At 35.0% G+C, this 26,119-nt stretch overlaps 1 protein-coding gene across 5 annotated transcripts in view; it reads right to left on the bottom strand.

Moving 5' to 3' along the window:
- The window catches only part of LOC149795715 (G protein-coupled receptor kinase 5-like), a 96,613-nt gene that overhangs the window by 26,237 nt on the left and 44,257 nt on the right, over window positions 1-26,119 (bottom strand). For all 5 annotated transcript variants that reach the window (XR_016422392.1, XR_016422394.1, XR_016422393.1 and 2 more), the window contains 10 exons: window positions 25,282-25,385; window positions 20,786-20,878; window positions 17,085-17,289; window positions 16,045-16,273; window positions 12,918-13,007; window positions 11,557-11,645; window positions 6,982-7,101; window positions 6,169-6,306; window positions 2,676-2,813; window positions 10-141 (listed from right to left, as the gene is read on the bottom strand). Coding sequence is in view for 2 of the 5 variants with exons in the window: in XM_089965607.1 (XP_089821733.1) it covers window positions 10-141; window positions 2,676-2,813; window positions 6,169-6,306; window positions 6,982-7,101; window positions 11,557-11,645; window positions 12,918-13,007; window positions 16,045-16,273; window positions 17,085-17,289; window positions 20,786-20,878; window positions 25,282-25,385 (1,338 nt within the window). In the remaining 3 variants the exon portion in view is untranslated. The remainder of the gene's footprint in view (window positions 1-9; window positions 142-2,675; window positions 2,814-6,168; window positions 6,307-6,981; window positions 7,102-11,556; window positions 11,646-12,917; window positions 13,008-16,044; window positions 16,274-17,084; window positions 17,290-20,785; window positions 20,879-25,281; window positions 25,386-26,119) is intronic.

Genomic DNA, 26,119 nt, shown 5'->3' on the forward strand with positions numbered 1-26,119 from the left:
TAAACTCACCCGTCTCCTAAATAATCTATCAAAAAAGTTCCGACTGGGTGGCGGAGGTGGTCGCTCTTCCAGCAGATCTGGAGTTGGACCTCCATCTGGGGAAAATACATTCAGCTCCTTAAAACATTCCGTCTCTATCATCTGAAAGTGAAACATCAGAGCTACTGTAAAACCATTTGGAAACTGTGTATCCTGACCTACAAAGAATGTCATCACTGGTCATGTCCCCATCTGACCTTTGACATATTTGAGATCTGAAGGTTTGGTTTCTCGCCTAATGATCAAACAAGAGGAATTTACCAATAAATGAGTACCATCCATGGTATATTATACATCCGCCCGTGTTTAATAATCCTCTAATGTGGAATTAGTACGGAATGGTCAACTCTGGAGGTTGCTGACTGATAGGTGTCAATGATCTGCAGTATGCAGTCTAAATCTATTAAACATCCATCATATATCAGGAAGACAGGATGCAAAAATATGGTGGCTGTACTGGATGTCTAGGCGGAACAAGTTTTTTTATATATTGAGACCCAACTAGACATTATAAGAAGTCTTTCGGTGAAACCCAATGTCAATATGACTTTCCATTCTGGAGGAGAAACAATAACATGACTTTCAAGATGGTTACCATGGTGGCCATACTAGATGTCAGAAAGTCATTTTTCTTTTCACTTCAGACCAACTAGACATTAAGTCTTTAGGTGGAAACCCTATGTTGACATGACCATCAATTCAGAAGGACCAGTATTTTAAAAAAAATCAAAATGTCTGCATTTTTGGCCTTCTTGGATGTCTGAGAAACACCATTTTCATTTTGAAATAACTAGACCTTGGAATGAATGTGTGTGTATAGTTTCAAGGCAATCCTCTGGGTAGTTTACGAGTAATGATAACAAACTTGTGCTACAGGATGGCTGGACAGACATCAGATATTGGAAAATGGATGATAGACAACAGGCCAGCCCAGAACTTTTTCTGAGCTATGACCAGTATAACTAAAGATCTTAAAATAATGACATTGGAGCTTTTGACCCCCAAACTGACAGTGTTCTTTAATATGGAAGTGCAAGCTTTACACCAAGTTTGTCAACTTTAGACATTAACCAACTCGAGTTATTGTGCAAAACTAAATTGACAGTTAGACAGATATCATGACAGGCTTTTGCCTTTAGGCTTACATATAAACATTTTACACAACAATACACCAAAGATAAAAACAAGTAACCCCAGGAGGTGCCCAAACCAAATGAGCATACGAGATCACGTGGAAATATACTGTAATTTGTCACTGGTATATAATCAGGTGAAAAGGTCAGCATAACACATGCAGTTCACCCGTAATTAACTTGAGGACCAGCAGAGCTAAGTGTAGAACATATGCATCCACTGTCACAGTGGTGTAACTACTAGTTGATTTTGGTGCGACCTAAAATCTGTCCTACCTAGAAAAGAGAAACAGATCCAATCAAAACCCCCAAGCAACTTTAGTGTTCACAAAACAGATATCCATATGATCCCCTGCTTTGTCCAGCCTACACTATAATCTGCCAAACAAGACAAATCGGGGGGGGGGCAGGCAGTTATAAAGTTATGACCAAGGGTTTTTGTCCCTGGAGAGTATGGACAGAACTTGGGGTCAATGTTATTTGCATATTTCAATTTTTGTGTGGTTGTGGGTGTGATTTGGATTTTTAACATAAGCTTTAACAATTTTCCAGTCATATGGCTATGATGTCTACAGTGTGACAGTTTATAGTGATATCTAGCACTAGGGCAATATGCCGCAGACATGGCACATCCTGTCCCACCTCATCACATTATTCTGACATCAGGCAGATCAGTCCTAACACTAACCTCTTAATGCTCAGTGCCTAGTGAGGCAACTGCTAGTACCAGTTTTAAAAGTCTTTGGTATGATTCAGTCATGGTTCAAACCCACAACCTCATGCATCTGAGGCAGCGCTCTAACCACTTAGGCCACCAGAGCTGTCTATATTTCAATTTGTCTTTTCAACCCCTGCAAGTGCAAACATGATTACTGAGTGGGGTTCTTCACAGTTCCTATGTTATGATACAGGTACTGCCACCTGAAAATTCAGCAGGACTAGTAAATTTCTCTATCTATATGCCCTTCTCGCTACATAGAAATTTGTTAAATTCTAGACTTGGATGGTGTAAGAGAAACTGTATAACATTACTCTTGCATGTAAAATTGCACACCTCCACATCAACTACCAATCGTAAGAATTCTTTTGGGGAAAATCCATTTTAATATGACTGAATTTAGAAGTAACAAAAAAAAATTCAAGATGGCTGCCATGGTGGACATTTTTGGGTCATACAGGTGCGATCACACGGGGGTAATCTCACATGCTTCCCATATTAGTTAACAATTGGTTTTGTGAGAGGGAGTATGACCTCAGGATTATATACCAGTGTATTAAAAGTGTAAAAGTTCAATGAACCCCACCCCACACCTATCACAGTGACGGAATAACCATACACTATAATAAAGTGAATTAAAACCAATTTCTAAAACACACATGGTCTTTTTTTAAATAACCAGGATAACCGGTATGGAACATGGGAAATTCTTTTCATTAAAAATCAAACACCATGCAAAGTATGAAACTGAAGAGCATTATAATAATTCTCAAGATGCCACATACCTCACTTTGCCATGGAATTGAAACACATCCTGTGTTGAATTTACTGTAAAAAGTGTCATCACTAGGATCCAGATTAACTCCCTTGACCGTGGAAAACTGTTCAATATCTAACACATCTTTACAATACACTGCACGAGGCTGGAATCATAACAGATGGCTTGATCAGCATTTGTGAATGTACACAGTATATTGAAAAAACAATAGTATCATCAAGATAAGATAGTATGTCAAAAACATACTGATACACAATGAACAATTAGTCTTTCTGACACCTAATTCTCATGTTTTCCACTCTTATTAGTGTCTTACTGTAGAATATACGATGCTTGAGTAAAAGCACAAGAAATACAGTACTTAATAAAAAAATTTATAATAGAGGTAGGAAGAATGGGGCACTTTGTCAATACAATTACGCTATTATTGATGCATCATTGGTTTATTTGATTTAGTTATTTGATATAACATTAAACTGACATCTTGCTTTTTTAATGAAGCTAACTGGTCCCTTTTTAATAACCCATGGTAAATATTTATGCATTGCCATCTTAAAACAGTTTTCTAAGTATCAAAACAATGCTTATTGTTCTTACATGCAAAAGGCATTCAAATTTTGCACGATTTTACAGACATTATCTGCTGTGCTGTTAAAAAATTATTATTCAATATAGAGGTTTAACGACTGTACAGTTTGTCTGATGCACCTAGAAAGTCTGTGAAATTAAAAAACATAAAAAGTACAGGACAAATAAAACCCTTAAAAGTGTACACAAGTTTAAATACAGGTAAGAATTTGAGCATGTGCATTTTGGAGTACCTAAACTTTAAATTTAAATCTTTTGTTCTCTGTTATCATTTTCATGTGTGCCTAACACAACAGGTAACTAGAGGGAAAACCCAATCTAATAAATGTTACAATGTGCTTCCCGTAAGTGACCTCGTGCAATGGTTATGAGTAGCCATTCAATCCCATGCACATAAGGACAGGTCAATCTTAAATAGCAATATCCTGCAAGATCCAGTATTGCCAATCTACTCATACCTACTCAAGATTAGGCTAATTTTAACACCACCTTAGATAATTTTTGACAAAATTATATAGCAGCATGTCCAAGAATAAATTTACAAGTTGGCCCATAATGTCTACACACTCAAATTTTTAAGAAAACAGCTATAGCTAATCCTGAGATAACATATGAACTGTATACATGTTAAATGTCCTTTTCTATATTGTGAAAATCTGAACTATCTATTACATGAATACTGCTTCAAAAAAATGATACCCAAGTGGGACTATGAGTGTTCACATAACTCACATCTGCCTAATAGTAATATGCAGCTAGCCAAGATTCTTCCCATGCTGTAGATTGCATTTAAAACAACTATTTCAAGTTTTACTCTATTGTTTTGTATCTGTATCCATATTTGATGGCAAATCAGCATAATTTGTCCAAAACTGAAATGCTTGCTGTCAAAGTTGGTCAACTAGTTAAGAAATGGGTTTGAGACAAAATAATCAGACATTTTTATATTTTGTAACAACAGCTGTTATATAATTTGGCCAGATCATCCTATTTTGTACAGGAGTGAAAACCATTCATGCCAAAATGATTTCTGCCACTTTTGTTAAGATCAGCATTTTCTCTACATAAGTGAAAGTCCTTCATGTCGAGTTGCTTTCCGTCAATTTTAGCCAAATCTGCATTTTTTTCTACACAAGTTAAAGTCCTTCATGTCAGGATGCTTTCTGTCTATTTTGGCCAGATCAACATCTTTCGAGTCAAGTTAAAAGTCCTTCATGCCAGGATGGTTTCTGTCAACTTTGACCAGATAAACGTCTTTTGTATGTAAGTTAAAAGTCATTCATGCCAGGATGCTTTCTGTCCATTTCAGTCACATCCTGCTAAAAAGTTTTGAAAAGTTATCTAATGGTTTTCCTCTTTTTAGTGTGTGTGTGTGATATGGATTTTTAACATAGCTTTAACAATTTTTCAGTCATATCATTACGATGTCTGCAGTGTGGCAGTTTATAGCAATGCCTAGACCTGGGGCATCATGCCACAGACATGTAGCATGATATCCCACCCAGTCACATTATCCTGACACCAGGCCGACCAGTCCTAACACTAACCTCTTAATGCTGAGCGCCAAGCGAGGCTGCTGTTAGTACCATTTTTGTAAGTCTTTGGTATGACTCAGCCGGGGATTGAACCCACGACCTCCTGCATTCAAGGCGGATGCTCTAACCACTAGGCCACAGGAGCACTCCCTCTTTTTAGTGATGATGGCCATATCCTGAGGGAGAAAAGTATCATCTTCACCAATTAAGCGCCATTTTGTATTTATGCTTTCTGTCAAATTAAGTTCTTTGGCCCTATGACCAGCTGAAGCAATAAATTACACAAATCCACTTTTATTATCTATGACTTACAACATATGGACTGCAATCAATTTCCAGTATTTAATCTTGTAACCAGGAAAATTTATCACAATAACTCCACAGACATTTACAACTACACTGTTCTCATAAAATTTATAATGACCTTTTCCTTTATTAAAGGTAAGATTGAAAGAGAAAAGGTTCTGCTGAATACCATATAATGCCTGCATGTTATTATGACATAACTTACTATTTAAGGTGGTAAAATAGGAAACCTATATCAGGATATAAACTTAGGTGTATGGTAAAATTGCAACACAACTCCAGTAAAATGCAGCAAATAATGTGACTTTCTAATTTCTTTATCACAAATTCTTAATACTGACAGTACCATTGCAGCAATAATTATAACAAAGTTTCAGCTGATAAAGAAGATTTATTGCTTCATGAAATTCAAACACAAAACCTTAACACTGTCAATGAAGCCGTTTCTGAGAGGGCATAATGAAATATGGGTTCCATGGAATGAGGTGGCTCACCAGAAAACCAGAGTATGAAGTACCACCAATGTATCTGACTTTCATACATTACCACTGTATCTAATTTGCATTTACCAACACTGTATCTGACTTCCATGTATCACCACTGTATTAGACTTATATGTACCATTATTATATCAGACTTGCATGTGCCACCACTGTATCAGATTTGCATGTGCCACCACTGTATCAGATTTGCATGTGCCACCACTGTACAAGACCTGCATGTAACACCAGTGTATCATACTTGCATGTACCACTGTATCAGACTTGCATGTACTGCCACTGTATCAAACCTGCATGTACCACCATCGTATCCAACTTGAATGCACTGCCATTGTATCAGACCCGAATGTCCTTCAACTGTATATTATGTACATTTAGCACCATCATATCAAAAACTTGCAAACACTTTAACATAAAATCTGATAAAGAAACATACTTTTGACAATGCTGCAGCCACAAACACAATCAATATCTCGCATCATCAGCTAATATAAGTGAAAGAAATATTAATAATGCCAATTATCTCACATCATTAGCTAATGTAAGTGAAAAAAATATTAAGGATACTTACATCCGGTATAAATGGAGGATCCAACATCCCTGCCTCTAACCTCTTGAAGTTGATGTTTTTAAAGAAGGGATGAGATTTAATACTGACTGTACCTTCAGGGCCACAACCTAAACGGTTCTTTGGATCTTTCTGTAAAAGCTGTAAAAAAAATAAAAACCAATATATATTGCAACCAAAACTCAAATGAGAAAAACTAATATTCAAGTTGCTACATTTTATGAACATAAGCAAATACCAACATTCCTCTAAAGAATCTTAATTATGCATGTTAAAAGCTTAGACTTTTCTCTTTAACACATAATTTTTAACACTATTCATAAAATAATTTTTGAAAATATTTTAGCAATGACCTTTAAGGAGCATCTGGTATTTAACTGATTCATATTGTTTTAATTACTACATCATCAAATAGGGAAAGAATGCTGTATGTAACTCAAGAATATAATGTAAATACCTGAAATGAAATACTTGAAGTTCTAAGAACAATGGTGTACTTGAATGACTATACCACAGGAAATTTCTTCTACTTCAATGGCATATTTATTCTGACACTAGTTCACATTTCATATTAAAATTTTCAAGTATGATAGTACTGATGACAGAGTTTTACTTCTAAATTTCATCAAATTCAGCCCTTAATTCATTTAGATAATCATATTCAAAGCTACACTATAAACCAATTAAAACATGGTCAATTGTCTAAGTGATTAAGGCTAATTTGGTCCATTAACAATTATTGTTGACATGTCTTTGGGTGAAATTTTCAAGATTTAAAAATTCTTCTTAAAAGGGCTGAAAGCTAACTGCACTTACCTGAGAACATATTGTGCGACTTTCTTCACTAAATTTTGATGAATATACTTCTTGGTCCTCTCTGACTCTTCGGTCAACTTCCTCCCGTTTTACTTTCTCCTTCCGTGCCCGAAATGGGGCCTGCAGTGGAGGATCAAGCATTATTACATAATCAGGAGTTAAATTAATAATACACATGGGAATGCAATACAATCAAGCATCTATTATTCAGTGTAAGAAAGACATGAAATTTATTCACAAAATATGATCTGGATACATAATAAAATGATGAAGAACAATTTGTATATCCAGACTCAAAGGAAGACACAGGATTTAATCGCATAAATGACCTGGATAAATAATGTGCCAAACAACGGTAGATCCACATTATCAGCAAGATACAGAACTTATTCAAATAAATGATCTGGATAAATAATAAAATGAAGAAAAACTGTAAAATAAAATATACAACAAAAAAAAAACTTGAATATTTATGCCAATAAAATTTAATGAGTTTGGATGTAGAGACAATTTCAATGTCCATACTTTTCATCTCAACATCTACTACAACAGTCACATTTCAAGGAAATTTAATTTCATGGATAACTGTTACCCATCCAAATAAAAAATTTTAAATCCTTTATGAATATTTCTTATTTTACAGTATTTCACTGATCCAAATGAATGAATTGTCTGGAAAGTAGTACACACAGAACTGACACTTTAACAATGTAGTACAAATTGTTTCGTTAGTATGGATGACAAAATTAATCTTTCATTTCTATCAAAAGTTTTTTTTAAGTCACAAATCTAGAAGAAAGCTACCACCATTGCTGTAATCATTGAAGTCCAGATTTTCTGAGACATCAAAGTACTACTTTGAACTTGATTTTTCTAGTAACATTTCTCCAAATGGTCTAAGATTTTTCAGGACACTTTAAAGTAAATAAACCTTACTGGCAATAACATTTTTGAAAGAAATTTTACAGATCATATTTGATCAAGTGAGCGAATAATTTTGCTCATGTCCAAAATTTTAAGTCTCCATGAATATATGTCTGCCTGCATGAATACTTCTGTATGCAGAGTACTGTAGTATCATCAATTTTCATAAGGGACCAATTTTTGTGGTTTTCTCTGTTGTTCTGAACCATGAATTTAAATCTCCAATGAAGAATGAGCCATGTAGGCTGATGCCACCCCCTGTTTCGTACAGTGTTTTCTTACAGTGAGATTAACACAGCTATTAGTATTTGATAAATCAAGGTCAATAATGTAATCTGGTTACTAAATATTAGCTTTTACATGTGTTTGGTTTATTTTTTATTTTAACCTTTTGAAACAAGAATTATAAATCATTTTATGTTGTTTAAATAAACACGTTTGATAGGGTATCTGAAGCTGTAATTTTACACTCACTGCGTTAAATCGATATGTGAGGTTAGTAAGAATAGAAAGAAAAAGCCTAACCATTAAAACAACAGTAATACTAAAAATGAAAGAAACAATAATACAAAAGAACAGTATATGAAAATTAAATTTATTACTTATTCAAATCAATCCTTCATTCAAGTACAACTGTTTTTGAAATATTTAAATCCTTCCGAAAGTACATTTCATTTTATCCTTGCATTTTTAATCCAAAAGAACAATAATCCTGTAAAATATTATAACTATTTCTTGAAACACTATTATTAATGAAACACTATGCATATCACTAATCCCCAAATTGCTGAATTAAACAAGTCCAACTTTTTCAAAACCACTGACAATTTGGTCCGATATTTCACTCATTGTCACCTGAGCTGCAATAATCCATTCAGATAGATTGGCTTGATTAATGAGGTTGCAAGTATTTACTAATACTGTGCACTGACGTCACCAGTAACATTCTTTTTCTGTAATGGCACCCATGACCTGTTAAACATACCACTTGTGGAAGTGTGACTTTAAATCTTCTTTGTACTGTTTATTTACTGTCAAGTCGGCCTGCACAAGAGGCAGGCACAAACAAAGGAGTGATTCCACTGTCTTTCAATTTAGTTAGCATCTCTGCACTTTGGTTGGCTCTAAACACATCAAATACTGATGGTGCAACTTGATGGACAGTAGTTTAAGTAACAGATCATTCACATTTACTTTAATAACCGATTGGCCTAGTGTTGTTGGCTGTGTCGGCTTTCTTTGATGTTGAGCACTCAAACGTAAATATGGCAAAAGTGATTAATCTTGACTGGTGTTTTATTTGTGTTCATAGAGATGGAAGTATTGTTTTAGTGTTAATGGCTGTGTCGACTTGACTGATGTTATTCACTTGGTCAAAAACATGGTGTAAGTATTGAACTTGCCAGTCTTTGACTTGTGCTCATACAGGTGGTAGTACTGTTAAACATTAAAGTGACCGCCGTTTGTGTAGGCATAGCTTTATTCTTTTGTATTCTTTATTTTGGGGTATTTGTAGAGGTTAAACTATGAATAAATACCTGCTAATATGCAAACTTTGACAGGCAAAGCCACAAATTTAAGTGCCCACGAAAATGCTGTCTTGTACAAAACCATGAAAATTGAGCCCACCAAAAATAAATGATATACAGTATATGGGTATGACAGTTTGCATGTGCAAAACATACGCCAGTGCATAAAGAAAAGTTTGGTCATGAGTAGGGCTCAGAGAAACAGTTTTTCCTGACCATGTAAAAACTGACAGGGCCAAGTAAAACTTCACTACATACTCTTCCCCTGGGCCACATGGATATATATTCCCCACCCTAAGAATAGATCTGAATGCATTTTCTAACCTCAACAAGTGCTGATGTTCAATATCACTTAACATTTGGCATACATCATTTATAAGCCTTAGTTATTACCTCTTTTTAACTCACTGCACATAGATGTATGCTGAATGTTTGCAAATGAAGGGCCAAAAAGTAATTAAATATTGTGTTATCTGCCACTAAAAATGTTAGTGTTGTGGATATATTTGTAGTTGAGAGTAGTATGGCTTAAAGAATTTCTTCTTCTTCTGGTTTTGGGTTTAATGCCATTTTTCAGCATATGATAGGCAATAGATGGTGGCCAGTGATTCTGGTGGAGGAAGAAAAAAACACAAAGAACCAACGATCCAAGGGAAGCTACTGGCTATCAAAATGTGCATCATCCCTATATTCTTTCATGAAGAAATTGAATGTGTGTTTCTGAGCACGTGTTGTAATTGACATCAGCTGCACTCACACATTAAAACTGTACATGCTGTTTGAGTGTTTGGCATATAATTAAGGGCCCACATGGAAATGCCAGACCTTGATAGTAATCAACTTTTCCATCTGTCCATCCCTACACACTTGTAACCTGCTAGCTCTGCAACCTTTACAAATAAATGGATTCCTTTAAATGCTTTGTCTTTTAAAGTTCAATTTTTATGGAGTTACTGCCCTTATCCCTTCATCATTACGTCTCCACTACAGCAGATCTTTGTAGCCAGGATAGATAAAAACCATTCAGCATGTTCTCACATAATCTGCTGTGTACATTGTCTCATATTCCAAGAGATGCCTTTAATGGGTTTGTTGTTTTTTTTTTCTTCTTGTCAACTCCATTTTGGAAAGAGCTACAGCTATTAACAATTAACTTCATAACTAGCGTAGTTTTTATTGGTTGTAACAGCACGTGTAATACATTGTTGGCTATGCCAAGGAAATGGGAGCTTAGTGCCTTTCCCCAAGTACACTCAGAGACAGCCAACCTGGACTAGCAAGTACAGCTATCAAAATCATGACTCTTGAATTACTAGTCCAAAGTTCTATCAACAAACTACTATGGCACCCACCAGCTACTACAACACTATACTAACTCTTCTTAATGACAAGTTTTTCCAATATATTGGGCTAAATACCACATGCAGTTAGGAGAATAATACTTTCAATTACTAGACTGTCAGTTGCTTTCTTTGTCTAGTCTTGGCAAATAAAAACAACTGTAGTAGGTCAGTGGCCAGTTTAATCATGTTCTATTACCATCATTGATGGTAAATCCAGAATAATGAGAGCATGTAAAAAAAAAAATGGAAGTACTAGTTAATAAAAAAATTGCCAGGCCAACCATACATGCTGATATCACTAAGACTGAGTAAAATAAACTAACAACAGAATAAAATGCAGGTAAAGGCTCTTAATCAGTGAATTTTAGGTCAGGCATCATAGAAATGGTTAAGAAAACTGAAGACTAAATTTCAATGGTTGGCATGAAGTTGTAGCAGGTGATGACCATAAGCCATTCTGTCAGACTGATTTATATACTATTAGAAAAAAAACCTTATGCTTTTTATAAGAAGTCTTTAATTGGCCTTAAATAAAACCTTCACATTTTGGTCATCTTCTACCGTTAATACAACATTCAAATGACTTGTGCTGCCAACTTCTATAGTGACAAAACTATATGGGCTTAAACTCATAACATTTTAAAAGGTCCATAAATTTTTTTAAGTAAGTGGCCTAAGGCAACTAAAGTTTGAAAGGTAGTTGGGCACTTAAATGGTAGCTTTTATCAAACTTTTAACAGGGAACCTTTCACAGCAACAGAAGATTGGTCTGTACATACCTTGCCCTCAATCATTTCATAAATAATACAGCCAAGTCCCCATATATCAGGACTAAATCTGTACTTCTCATTCTTCACCACTTCAGGTGCTGTAAAGAAAACAATCAGTATTTAAGATCCGTTGCATAAAACTGTGATCTGTACACATACTCTACTGATTTATACATGTTCATCATCCAACTTAAGCAACAGTATACAAGTAAACAAGGTACAGTACCAAAGTTTAAATGCAAAAAAATTATATTACTTTTTAAACTAACATTCCATGTCCAGTGCTAAATTTACATCAAATTCAAATAGAGACAACATCACTATACTAATGTGCATTTGTGAGAATACTGCAAACACTATATACCATATTCTGCTGTATCTAATGCAGTTTATACCAATTTTTAAAAAATAATGCTTACTTAGAAAGATGACAGATCTAGGTCTATCCAGTTTGTTAGGAGTAATCAGTAGGACAAAAAACACAAGACCCTGTAGCGATTGCACATTATGCACTGTCACAACAGGGTCTCAGACCTGCCAACCCTGACAAATCTGCCTCAGTACGGCGGTTGATTTTTTTCCCATAAGATTGACCAGTTTTCAGTAAGGTGTAACAAAATATCAATAACTGCTATTGTAAAGCTGGAAAACGTAATAAAAAATATCATGCATCAACGATAAACATTATGTTCAACTGAAAAGTTTGTAAAGTATGCATAAACTTTATTTACCACTAGTACAGTTGCACAAACTCTAGTTCCAAACCATATGCAGTTCAATGACTTGTTTCTATCTCTCAACTTGACATAATTTCTTTTCCATCTCACATGAAGACAGCAATCATATCTCCCGCCACAAGACATACTCAAATTGGCACATGATGTCCAATAAACATAATTGTGTCCTTTCCAGTTTTAATTCACAAGAATCTGAATACTCCTTTTTATTCTTCTGTGCTGATTATTAACACTTTTCTAAAAGCTTATTTTCCCTTTTGTCTTAAACATGCATTGCTTTCTGGATGCCAATTTTAAAAATTCAACAGTTTGATCATGCAGATGCTTCGCATGAACAAATGGATGCTGCTTTAAAGTTAGTCTGGTTCCCTGACTAATTTCACTAATTCTAAGATGAAACCAATACCCAAATAAAACACGGATGAACAAATTATCCAAATTTTTCAGCACCCATCATTTTTATGTAGTTTTTGCTAGAATGCCGTAAGCCTGTATTTTAAAGGCAATTTTCGTAAGACTTATGGCAAAATCAGAAGAGTTGGCAGGTCTGGGGTCTGTTTTGCATGCAGATGGATTGGACCTATAAGTAAATATATATTATATTTACCGCTGTCAATGGTTACTAATACTTACCCATGTAGCCTACAGTTCCCACTCTTCCTTTTATATATTCCCCTTCTGGGATTTCTACAGCTAACCCTAAATCTGATATCCGCACATGACCTGCAAGTAAATAAGATGTTGAGTCAAAATAAAATAACAAAACACTGACCAATCTTATCAAGGATTATGTAGGAATCATTTAACAACAAGAGGTACAAATGGATCTGAGACCACTCGTCTTGCTGAAATCTACCTGAAAATCCAAATGGAACAGCAGCTGGCCAAGATATCCATGTTAATATGATAGTTTCTAATATTAAAAAGGTTTTTCTACTTTTAACTAATGGCAGCCATAGTGCCTACCTGGTTCTAATGCTAAGTATAGTACTACAAATAAAAAATGAAGAATTGCACAAAAACACAAATCCTTCTAAATAAAGGTAAATGCCAAGTACAAGATGAAAAAATATTCTTGGTTAGATAAACATGCAACCGGTTTATTGTAATATGTACAAGGTCACGTCTCACAATGAGGTGACCACTCCGGTGGCCTAGTGGTTACAGCGTTGGCCTTGGATGTGGGAGGTCGTGGGTATGATCCCCCGCCAAGTCATACCAAAGACTTACAAAAATGGTACTAACAGCTTCCTCACTTGGTGCTCAGCATTATGAGGTCAGTGTTAGGACTGGTCGACCTGGTGTCAGGATAATGTGACTGGGTGGGACATCATGCTATATGTCTGCAACATGATGCTCCAGTGCTAGACATCACTAAAAACTGCAGTGTGGCAGTTTAGTGATGTCAAGCACTGGGGCATCATGCCAAAGACATTTAGCATGATGTCCCACCCAAATTATCCTGCCATCAGGCCAACCAGTCCTAACACTAACCTCTTAATGCTGAGTGACTAGCGAAGCAGATGTTAGTATTTTTTATAAGTCTTTGATACGACTTAAACGGGGTTCAAACCCATGACCTCCTGCATCTGAGGTGGAGGCTCTAACCACTAGGCCACTGGAGCGGTGGGTGTTATTTGTATAGTGTCAAGTATACTGAGAGCATATATTACTAGAACAATGATTTTGACTGGTCTTCTCAGACCAATTCCTTTAGAAGCATCAATTAATGACAGTGCACCTATACCCAGCAAGGCACCATCATCCAGTGCTTTTAAATTCGTGAAACTCTTAAAACTGTTTCAAAGTGCAATGTTCAGTCTTTATATAGATTTTACTTATCTAATATAAACAAACTTTTAATATCCCATCTTATTCATCTCAACAAGAACAATTTAAAAAATAATGTATGCTGATTTGCAACTGTCAGAAGATATTAAACAAGTGAGAATGACAAAGTTTAGAATGATATGTCTTTAGATCAAAATTTCCTCACAACTAATTCTTCTCTATTAAAACAAAAAGGGTCAAGAATCGTCCATATTTCTTGTCAAGGCAGATTAAGCAATACTCCAGTTAAGGATCCAATGTCTGAAAAAAATTTATCATGGTGCCATCAAAGTGGGAGAATCAAACTGTCTAATGTATCTAGTTCATACTGCTACAGTACACCAAGGATGAAGAATTTCAAGGTAACAGAAATGCAATAAAGTTTACATCTATATAGTAGACTAATGTATATAGACAGTCTCATCTCAATCTAACATTTACTACCTTTAAGAAAACAAAAAGAAACTTTAAGCATTGCATTCTTCAAATATGCAAAGTAACTGATTTATTTACTTATTTCATTTACATGCATAAAATAATTACCAAAGAATGTATCTAGGATGCTTAATTATCAAAACAAGTGTTCACCACTGATTTCCACTTGATACTAATCAAGGTATTCCACACACTAATTAACTTCCTTAGTATTTCTTTCATTTTCTATCTCTCTGATGAAATACAGCATACTGGTTACAAGCTCAGATATATCAAGCCTATCTCACATATGTTAGGCACCCAGACAAAGCCTATCCAAAACTCAGCTTTGGTTATGTTGCATTTTTCTGGAAATAGTCACATTTGTTCAATCCACTGGAATATTTAATGCAAGTGACCTGTCCGGTAATGGCAAAATCACACCTATCTGATTCAAAGCCAAGAGGATAAATTTAATAAACATTTTGTCTTCTGTTTAGGCTTTATTACTGCTTTTTACTGATGGCAAGCAATATTCTGAACTAGTTAGCTTATATCCAAGAAAAATGAGAAAAACTATTATTGGTTTTCTTTGCAATTATAAAAGGATACAACAGCTGATTAACTGAATCTATATTAAAAAAATACCGTAAAATGACAAAAAAGTCCAGCAAGGTTTAGAATAAGTGCTGTACCTAAAATCCCAAGGGCTGGGAATACTATGTCCCAAACCCTTAAAATCTGGGGGGATATAAAGCATTTTAAAGAGAAAAGAAAAATAGTAACATATAATTTCATTTGTAGCACTAAAACTATGAGATATACCTATTTACTCTGACACTTTTGTTACCTTAAGGCTGTCATCTATGCTGTACTACATTTTGTTTTCATGTAAGTCATGAAAACATTAACATGTTGGACTTTCTGGTTAACCTGAAACAAACTGTACCATGGAATTTCCCATTTACTCATTATGTACCTTGAGTATAATAGTTATTAAAAATACCCATGATTTCTGAATAACTTTTCTTTTAAAGTTAATAAATCATGGAGTTAATGTCAACTTGTGTACCTGCATAGTCTTTTTTGTCAACCAGTCTATATAAAAAAAAAAAAGAATTTCTGTAGCCACCAGTACAAATTTATCCTTGAATTATATTACACCATCACCATCAAAAACTTTACACTGCAACTCTGTTGACTACGACAAACACAATGTTTTCATTGCAAAATATGTTGTTTTAAAATGACTATTAAACGCCATCTTACACTTTTTATCCCCTTTAGTGCCTCTGGCTATAGCTAGTGCCAACACAGATATGGATAGACATCTACTAAATAAAAGCTGAAGACATACTATTTGATATATTTTTTCAGAGGAAAATATTTGTCTGTGGGGCACACAGAAATAAACTTTGGAGAACATTAGACAAAAAAATGTGGGAAACCCATGATCACAAGCTGAAGATGCAACACTGGAACAACATTGTAACTGCACACATATGATCCCACCTACCATAGTCATCCAGCAGGATATTCTCTGGTTTCAGATCCCTGTATACGAAGCCCTCTCTGTGTAGGTCACATAACCCACAAAGAATCTCAGCTCCATAAAATATTGCCCTCTCCTCCTCAAAGCCAGGGCTGCCCATGTTGTGAATATGAAATTTGAGATCACCACCATTCATAATGGTCAACACCAAGCAAAGAGCATCTTTTGTCTCAAATGCATAGGCTAAATTAACCTGAAAATAAAATATGACTTGTAATTATGTCTTTAAAGAGAGATTTACTGATTCAGTCATTAACTTTTACACTCTTCCCTGTATAACAAACTTTCTGAAACATTTCTTAAAACTAGGGAAAGAATGGAAAGTAGAATCAATGAGTACTTATACTATTATAGAGAAAGAGAGTGAGGAGAAAAACTGTACAGTAATAATGCATACTGCATATCATAAGACCTACGATAAAATATTTTGATTTTACTGAACTAATCCAGTTACCTATTCTTACACATGACTAACACCTTACACGTTACATTTCGTTTTTCATCCCTCATAACTTGACATTTCATCTATAACGTAATACAGACTCTATGATCTATTTCTGCTAAGTCCAAGTCAATGCATTTAAAACTATTCATGTGTGAGCATTAGTGAAACAACTATAACAGTCCACATGGATACTACTGGCTGCACAAAAAGTTAGCATTGATTCACAGCCATTCCAACCATTTACTAAGATATCTTTGCCTCATTTTAAGACCAGCCCCATGAAAAATTGAGATTTGCCCCTAGGCTAATCAAAGAAATACTGTAATTCCAGTCTAAATGCTCAATTTGTTTTCAATGAGAAATTACTGGGCAGACAAGGAACTGTCTAACTGACTGGTCCAAAAACTGCCAGAAGACCAGCATCACAAGGAAATACAAATGTATGCTTTGAAAATAGATAATCCATCCCTTGGATTAACTTTTAGAAAGAGTCTAATATTTCTCTCGGACAAGATTAAAGAAAAACTGATGCGCTTTCAGCTCTGGTAGAGAAACTTACCACAAATCGAGAATTAATTTTCTGTAAGATTTGTTTTTCATTTAAAGCCATTGCCTCTCCATTCCTTTTCTTTATCCTTTTCTTCTCGAGCTTTTTACATGCATACATCTTGCCAGTCGCTCGCACTTGGCATGCACACACCTCCCCAAAACCTCCCTTGCCTAAAACTCTGTACATTCGGAAGGTATTTTTTGTAACAGGTTGACTGAAAGGACAGAGTAAACAAATTTTCACAATAAAATGCTACATAAAGATATTAGACATTAATCCTAGACCTTTTCTTTTTTTACCTGATCAGCTGACTGTCTACACATAATTTTATGCCCCACCATGATAGTAATATCAGATATATACCCATGCCCTCCCACTGATACATGTCTGCCCTTCTTTATAAATGAATTTAGGCTGAACAAAAGTACTGGAATTTATTTAATGCAAAATTTATGTTCAAGTATAAACAGCATGGACTTGGAACTGCTGCAATATAATGGGCCAGGTTTTACAAGAAAACTTTAGCTATTTTCATGGCTCAGCATGACAAATCCACATTTTCTATTACATGTTCATTCACCACATGCACAAACCACAACCCTGGAATCATAACCCAAAATCTCTTATAAAATATAGTTTTTCCTCTTCCTACAGATACAAGTACAAAGCTGGGACAAAATATATTCAACAATAGTCTCTCAAAGGGACTGATGCTCAAATGGGTAAAAATAATTCCCAGAATTCAAGACTAGACCATTTCTTCCTTTTAACAGCTGAGTACTGAAACCATCTCTGATATTCTTCAGCAATAACAAGATTTTCTAATTAGCTACTAAGGTGGAAACAATGAAGTCAGATTGGCACCATTTTCATTTAGGACTAAGTGGACCTCATAAAAATTCATTTGTGTCAATATGGTCATCCTATCAGAAGTAGCAACAGCAAGAAGTTCATGACTGATGTAATGACAGCCATACCTGAGGTACAATGGCACCCTTTTCATTTAGGACCAACTAAATATCATAAGAAATCTACCAGTGGAAACCCCACACTGATATGGCCATCCAATTGGCAAGAGATAGCAACCATGATGAACCATAAGAACTCTTCTAATAAAATCCCCATATCAGAATCACTTTCCATTACAAGTAACAATAACAAGATTTTCAACATTCAGCCACAGTGGCCATACTGGATCTCAAATTTTAATTAAGACCCGACAAGACACTCTATGAAGGCTTAGAGTGAAAACTCTGTGATGATAGGACATTCCAGTTTAGAACAGTAACAAGTTTTTCAAGAAGACTGCCATATCGGATATCAATAGTGCCCCATTTCCATTTTGGACCAATTAGACATCACAATAACTTTTCTGGTGAATGTCGCTATAACCAGATATCTAGGGAAAGTAGCCAGAATAAGCTTTTCCAGTTGGTCAATGTGGTGGCCATATTAGCAACACTTATATTTACAACCAACTAGACAGCTTAAGACGCCTTCAGTGAAAACCCCATGCTGATATTTTTACAATACTGTATGTACAATTTTCTATTAATACCTCATTAGCATTATTTCAAGGTTTGAAATATGCCTACATTTGCTTCAATGTAAAAGTAAATCATACTGTTAATGAGAGCATAAACTTATTCTTGTAGCTCAATTTATCTACATCTCATATTCAAGAACTTTCCAAAAATAATTTCTGCAAATAACAATAAATACTGTTTAAATCAATCACTCAAATAACTGACAGCTGCCTAAAAGCCAAATGTAATTGTTGGTCAGGAAATCAAAGTAGGGTTGCTTTCCATAAAAGTTTCTTTCAATGCTGTTGAATGAATATATTTTGAAAAAAGCCCAGCTTTTTCAAGATTTCTGTTTTTTTGGTGTATTGATCTATACCTGATGACACACAACTTTATTTGTTCAATACTGAAAGGTAATAATGACAATATGCTTTCCACTAAAACTGGTCAAATTCCTTCTGATAACCTTTTCATTTATGAATTTATTTCAATGTTTATCTGTTTTTAGTAATGGTGACCAAATTTCATGGTGGAATGGCATCCCTTGTAAAAAATTTAAAAGCTCAAATTTAGTCAAATTATGTTGAGTAGTTTTGGGGTTACTGGAATTTCATCCCTTTAAAGCTAATGGAATGCCAACTACAATTATGTTTTGGACAGGAAATGATTAGAATGGTTACCTCCCTAAATATAGTCAAACAATACATAATTATTTCAATACAAAATGCTCATCCAAGGTAATTGTTATGCATTTGCTTTAAAATACTGTATTAATTGTATAATCAAAACTCTTATGAAATAAAGAGAAAAATTAAAACTTTTATAATTAAGAGGGATATTGGTATTTGCTCATAAAAATAGGGAGAAAGTTGTTAATATTATCTCATGCCATATTCATCCCATTGATCCATTTTAATTCAGTATTGAAGAACTCTCCAGTCCATCAGTATTTTCAGTACTTGTGATGAGAAAAAGCTTTTTTTAAAAAGTGTTTATCTACTTTTAGAAATGGTGTCTATACCTAATTGCCGATTGGCATCATTTGCATAGTTTCAAACGCCTTCATGCTATAATGCTGTCTGTCTACTTTGGTCAAATTCTATTCATTGGTTTTTAAGAAGTCATTTACAAGTTTTTCTATTTTTAATAATAGTGGCCATATCAGATGACAGATCAGCATCAATTTGAAAGTATCAGTCACAAAAAAGTACTCTGGTTTAAACCTCCCAGCCAATTATCAAGTTTTATGTTGAAATTCAATTTTTTTTTCTGAGCCACTTTACCAATCACAGATGTTACTGTCAAGAAAACTGTAATGTATATAAAACAGATCTTCTGACAAGTGTAGATTCCTATTCAACAGTAGTTATTTCTCTATAGTCTTCTTTAATAACAAAAGCCAACATTAAAAAAAATCCAATTGTGCATTTCACAATGTATTTACACAGTTGTCAATAACAGATTTATTATTTTGTCTTTCAAAAGAGCTGCTGGCACAGTCAGTGTTCAGAAAAAGGTCTTGATGCAGACATAGCTGTTGTATTCTATATCTGCAACACAGCTGACATTTTCAATGTTGAGAACTATCTCTTTTCCAAGTGATACACTGACTTGTCTGTAAGAATCCAATCAAATGAATCATTTAAAATATATGCATGAAGATTCATTATCTAGGAGGAACTTTTAAAATGCACATCTAAATAGCTCACAAAAGTGTCTCAATGATCTGATGCAAAGACAATTATTGAATATGAAATAATATAAGCTATAACATTTTCTAAAATTATTAAGTGTTTACTGAAAACAGTTTTTGTGGAAACTTTATATGGACCTCCCCAAGTCTCATGATTCCAGTAAACACAAAACATATACAGGATGCAAAATAAAATAAACTAAATACAAAATCTTAACCAAGAATGTAACAGTAATGGATGTGTACATAGTCCCCTCAGCCACCATTACAGAGTATTGGTTCCATGAAACCCACCCCAAACTGTTGCCCATGACCTAGGAAGAAAAAATGGTTAAGATGCAATAAGACTGTGCACATATACATGCTTTTACACTTGCCGACACTGTCACAGACACACTCGCTGTTCTTTACAATTAAAACTTAACTGCAATAATAACAATTATGATGACAACCTGAGCTTGTAATCAATGAAAAACTATTTCTTATCTTACCTTTCAAGCCATTTCCACTGCAAATATCGCTTATAGTACAAACTATCTAAAAATTCTGTGAAGGGTTCTTTATTTAAATAATCTCTGACTAATCTGAAATAGAAGAAAATTTTAAAAAATCATGAATGTAATGTTTTTCTATCTCTTACATGTCTTTCATTGCTGAAGAACTAGATATCTCAGCATCAAAGTCGTTACAATATTGCCACACTGCCTTACACTACAGTCTCTCAAATGAAAACACAATGGAGTGAAACCACTGTAGCATGCTTCGCTAAATGTAGCATGGCTCCCAAATAAGTACAACCTCATCAGCAATTTCACCACCATTTTGTTATTTACTACATGGTCTGATTGCCCTAGAGCTCTTGGAAAATTATTTAACAGCTGTCAGACATCTGTCAGGAATAGTATTGATCATTAAGACCCTCTATCTTATCCTTCCTCACCATCCCTGGGCTCCTCATTTTTCCGCCCAACAACTCATCCCTGGGACAAGTGAGCTGCAACAGTTACTTGTTCCCATTCTCAATGTACTCGGCAATGAACAATTCTCCGCTTACACTTTTATTAACACAGATACCTGATTTAAGTTTGATATTGAAATGGGTGAAACCATGAAAACATTATGTTCCAATAAATGAACTATTAAATAACCATAAGAGGTTTGCAACAAGAGATTTTGCAGTTGCAAACATCTCTTGATTTCTTAGTGGTATTAACATTTACAGATACGCATCTCAATCAACTAGATGTCATTTTCGTGTTGAGAATATTTCCATTTCAATGAGCTATCACACATCATTATGAGTCAGATATGGGAGAAGAGTCACAGAATCTCAAAACTGTGTTTCATCTGGTCATGTAGTGTTATGCCAATCTAATTAAAATAGAGATCTACCTAAATAAATGTTATGGGAACCAATAAGAGGCCATGTTCTTTTGACCTAGTGATTCACCAGAACTTTGCAAGCATCGTTTGGAACATGTTACTGAAGATAAAAATCTACTGACTTTACAAGAGGCCCATGGGGTCTGATATTGCCCACCTGACTTGCTTAACTTAATAGTTGGCCATTTCGTTAGGCAGGTTTATGCAGTATTTTAAAAATAAAAGAATATGTAAACTATCTTATAGTCGTTACTTTAAGTCAATCTGACCTATTTTACTATGGTCTAATAAAAATTATCTCCAAAGATAAAATCAAAGATCTCACTCATTATTAAACTTTTCCAACCTATTTACATTTTCTTGAAATCATATGAGAAATATAGTCACTAGTGAGGTTATAAGATCAGCCTATTAGATATAAATCACCTCGTCCATGAGTGCAGATCTCATTTATTTCAGAAGACCATGATGATGTAAGCTTACTTATTTGGTGCAAAATCTGATTGGAATTCGGTCTTCTCTGTGTTAACTCAGTCAATTAGATCAGACAAGATTACCTCATCAATATGCACAGATCACAATCATAATGAAACTGATCCAACATTTTGACTATAAGCCTACGTACCAAATAATCATGTTCAATCAAAATCCTCTCAATAACAGTCTCTAAATGGTTGAAAAAAAGCATATTTAAATCCCCATTCAACAGTCTGATGATACTGGCCTATTTACAAAGTTTGATCAAAATCAGGTACAAAAATACTATCTATTAATATGCACAGAATTATTTTATAATTAAGCTCTTTTGACATCTTGATATAAGCCTATTTAACAAAACTGATCAAAACTGGACCAGACAAAAAGCTTATCAACTGTTGACAGGTTTAGCCAATTAGATGCAAGATAACCTCATTAATATGTACAGATCTCATTCATAATAGTATTCATCCATGATCTTGTTAATATAAGCATATTTACCCCCCTTTAGCAAAACTGACTTGGGAATAGTCTCTAGACTGGTAATATGCCCAACCAATCAGATACGATTACCTATGCATGGATCAACCACTTTATCAAATTAGTGCAACATCTTGGTCAGATAACCCTCTGTTCCATGCTTGATACAAATCAATCAGAAAAATGGCTTCTGGCATGATAACAAGCTCAACCAATCAGAAATATGGCTTCAGGCATGGTAACAAGCTCAACCAATCAGATGCAAGATCTCATTAAAATACATGAGCAGGATACAGACCAATATTCCAAGTTCAACCAAAATCAAATCACAAAACTGGATTAAAAATATGGCTTCTGGCATGGCAGCAAGGTCAACCAATCAGATGCAAAATCTCCTGATTAATATGACTGGATCTCACTCATAATCAAACTCATCCAAGATCTTGATGATAACATCTATTATTCCAAGTCTGATCAAACAATGAACAGAACTACAGTATGGCCTCCAGAGTGGTAATAATCAGTTGTTTGGTTTGGGGTTTTACTGAACAGCAACTCAAGTAGGTTATTTAGTGCCAAGACAACTGGACTAAAATGCCTTGCCCAAGAAAAAATCACAGTAGCTGACCTCACCCAATTCATTGGTAGAATTCAAACCTGCCCCTTTTTGGTCACATGTCAAGACACACTAACCGTTGAGCCACCATGGCTCCTACCTCCATGACTCACCATTTATAACATGCAGAAGGGCATATCTGGTTTATTCTACAACACCATGTATGCAAGGGACTATTTCTATTATGAACAGAGGATACCTGACAAGACAAATTGCCATACCCCAAGAACATTTGACCTTATGGCCAGGTGTGTTCATAACACAACACATTTATAAAAAAGGAGTCCCCATTGGGACTCAACTGTCCCAAAAAAATAAAACGTCCATGAATCCAAGACTAGATTGTTTCTTTTTATACTGATGAGTGCTCAAACCATCTCTGATATTCTTTAGTAATTATATGATTTTCAGGATGGTTGCCACGGAGACCATACTGGATGTAAGAACTGCATCATTCTCATTTATGCCAAACCAATAAGAGTGTTGGTAAAAGCTTTTAAACCATGATGATATGACTATTCATTCAAAAGGAGTGATAACAACAAAGATTTTCTATTTGGTTACAAAACTGGTCACAGTGGATGTAAGATCAGCAATATTTTCATTTTTAAGACCTCGACTCTATCAGAAATTTTCGAATGAAAACCCCAAGCAGAATCACTGTTGTTTAGGACCAGCCAGACATCTTCAGAAGTCCTCTGGTGAAAACCTTGTGCTGATATTTCTGTTCAGAAATAGTGGTAAAAAATGTTTAAGATGGCTGCTATGGTGGTCTTATTGGACTTCAGATCAGCACCATTTCATTTAGTTGGCAACCAGACATCATGATAATGAACATCAGATCAGCACCATTTCATTTAGTTGGCAACCAGACATCATGATAATGAACATCAGATCAGCACCATTTCATTTAGTTGGCAACCAGACATCATGATAATAAACATCAGATCAGCACCATTTCATTTAGTTGGCAACCAGACATCATGATAATGAACATCAGATCAGCACCATTTTCATTTAGTTGGCAACCAGACATCAAGATAATGAACATCAGATCAGCACCATTTTCATTTAGTTGGCAACCAGACATCAGGATAATGAACATCAGATCAGCACCATTTCATTTAGTTGGCAACCAGACATCATGATAATGAACATCAGATCAGCACCATTTTCATTTAGTTGGCAACCAGACATCATGATAATGAACATCAGATCAGCACCATTTTCATTTAGTTGGCAACCAGACATCATGATAATGAACATCAGATCAGCACCATTTTCATTTAGTTGGCAACCAGACATCATGATAATGAACATCAGATCAGCACCATTTTCATTTAGTTGGCAACCAGACATCATGATAATGAACATCAGATCAGCACCATTTTCATTTAGTTGGCAACCAGACATCATGATAATGAACATCAGATCAGCACCTTTTTCATTCTGGAACAACTCAACATATTAACAAGATCTTCAGTGAAAACTCCATACTGATATGACCATCCATTCAGGAGTGGCAGAAATACGATTTTCAAGACAGCTGCTGTGGTGGACATACTGATGTCTGAGCAGCATTATTTTCATTTAGGACCAAACAGAATTGGGATGAATGTGTGGGAAGTTTCATGGCAGTACCCAATTTGCAGCAACAGAAAACTTGTTCTAACAGATGAATTAACGTCTAGCTAAATATATCTCAAGTATACTCAGTATCCACTTGTAATGATTAAACAGTAATATTTTGTTCCTTCTTGGTATTCCAATCTACATGAACTAATTCATTAACAATGGCATTTTGTTCCCTAACCATCATAAAAGGTCAACCCTTTTTATAAGGTCACCTGTCATCATCAATTTGGTGGCCGCCTAAATGGGGTACCTCAGTGTCTGATATTTCATCTCTGAGCTCGTGTTTGATTTCCATGCTCGAGCTATAGTTGAATCAAGCAGTATAATTATGGACACTATTTTTAATGAGTTACAAAAATTCAAAATTTATGCAGATCATATAAACATGATACTCACTCCACACATGGATTGAAGAGTTCTTTGCTAATAACGCCTTGAGATAATGCTTCCTTCACTGCCAGTGCCTGATTACCATTCACCTGACTGACATAGTTTGTGGACTGAAAGAAATGACAAGACAGAAATATGACAGACGAAAACTAGCTACTCCCATACACATGGTTTCCAAACAGAAAAATGCGAGTTCAATGAAATTAAAATCTTGCACAACTGTTTTTACTTGCATATAAGTAGTTTCAAACTGCAAACTGCATAGACCCAGATCTGACATTACAAATCTGGGTCTACAGTTTGTTAGGACTAATCACTTTAACAGACAAAACAGACTACGATCTACTGCCTCATTATGTAATGGCAGATTAGGGTCTATGATGCCTGCAATTGGACCCGACTTGTAAGCCTGTAAAAACGACACTCACTATCAAAACTTCTACAGTATAAATCTGTCAATCAGTTAAAGTGCTTACTGATGGCTCAGAATTACAGGTTAACTACTCTGGCAAAGCATTAAGGACAAAACATTTAAAAATATTCTTTCTTTGACATCAAAGTAGAGGTTCTATAATGATTTGATAAAAACCAGAGATTAATGTTTAGGCCCCACATGAAAAGCATACATCATGCAATCCACTCATCTAATTTCAACACTCATTCACATGGAAATTACAGTTAACCAACTGGTAACCTATCACAATGCTCAATGTACCAGTATGGTCATTAATATGGATAATTTACCAAACATTTTTTTCCTACATTCACAAATTCCTAAACCATGCTAGTAAAGGACATACATAAGTCACAGCGACCAATGGGGGTAAGATTGTAATACAACTAA

This window comes from Sinohyriopsis cumingii, chromosome 7, assembly GCF_028554795.1.
Source record: "Sinohyriopsis cumingii isolate HCF-2022 chromosome 7, ASM2855479v2, whole genome shotgun sequence".
Taxonomy (NCBI): domain Eukaryota; kingdom Metazoa; phylum Mollusca; class Bivalvia; order Unionida; family Unionidae; genus Sinohyriopsis; species Sinohyriopsis cumingii.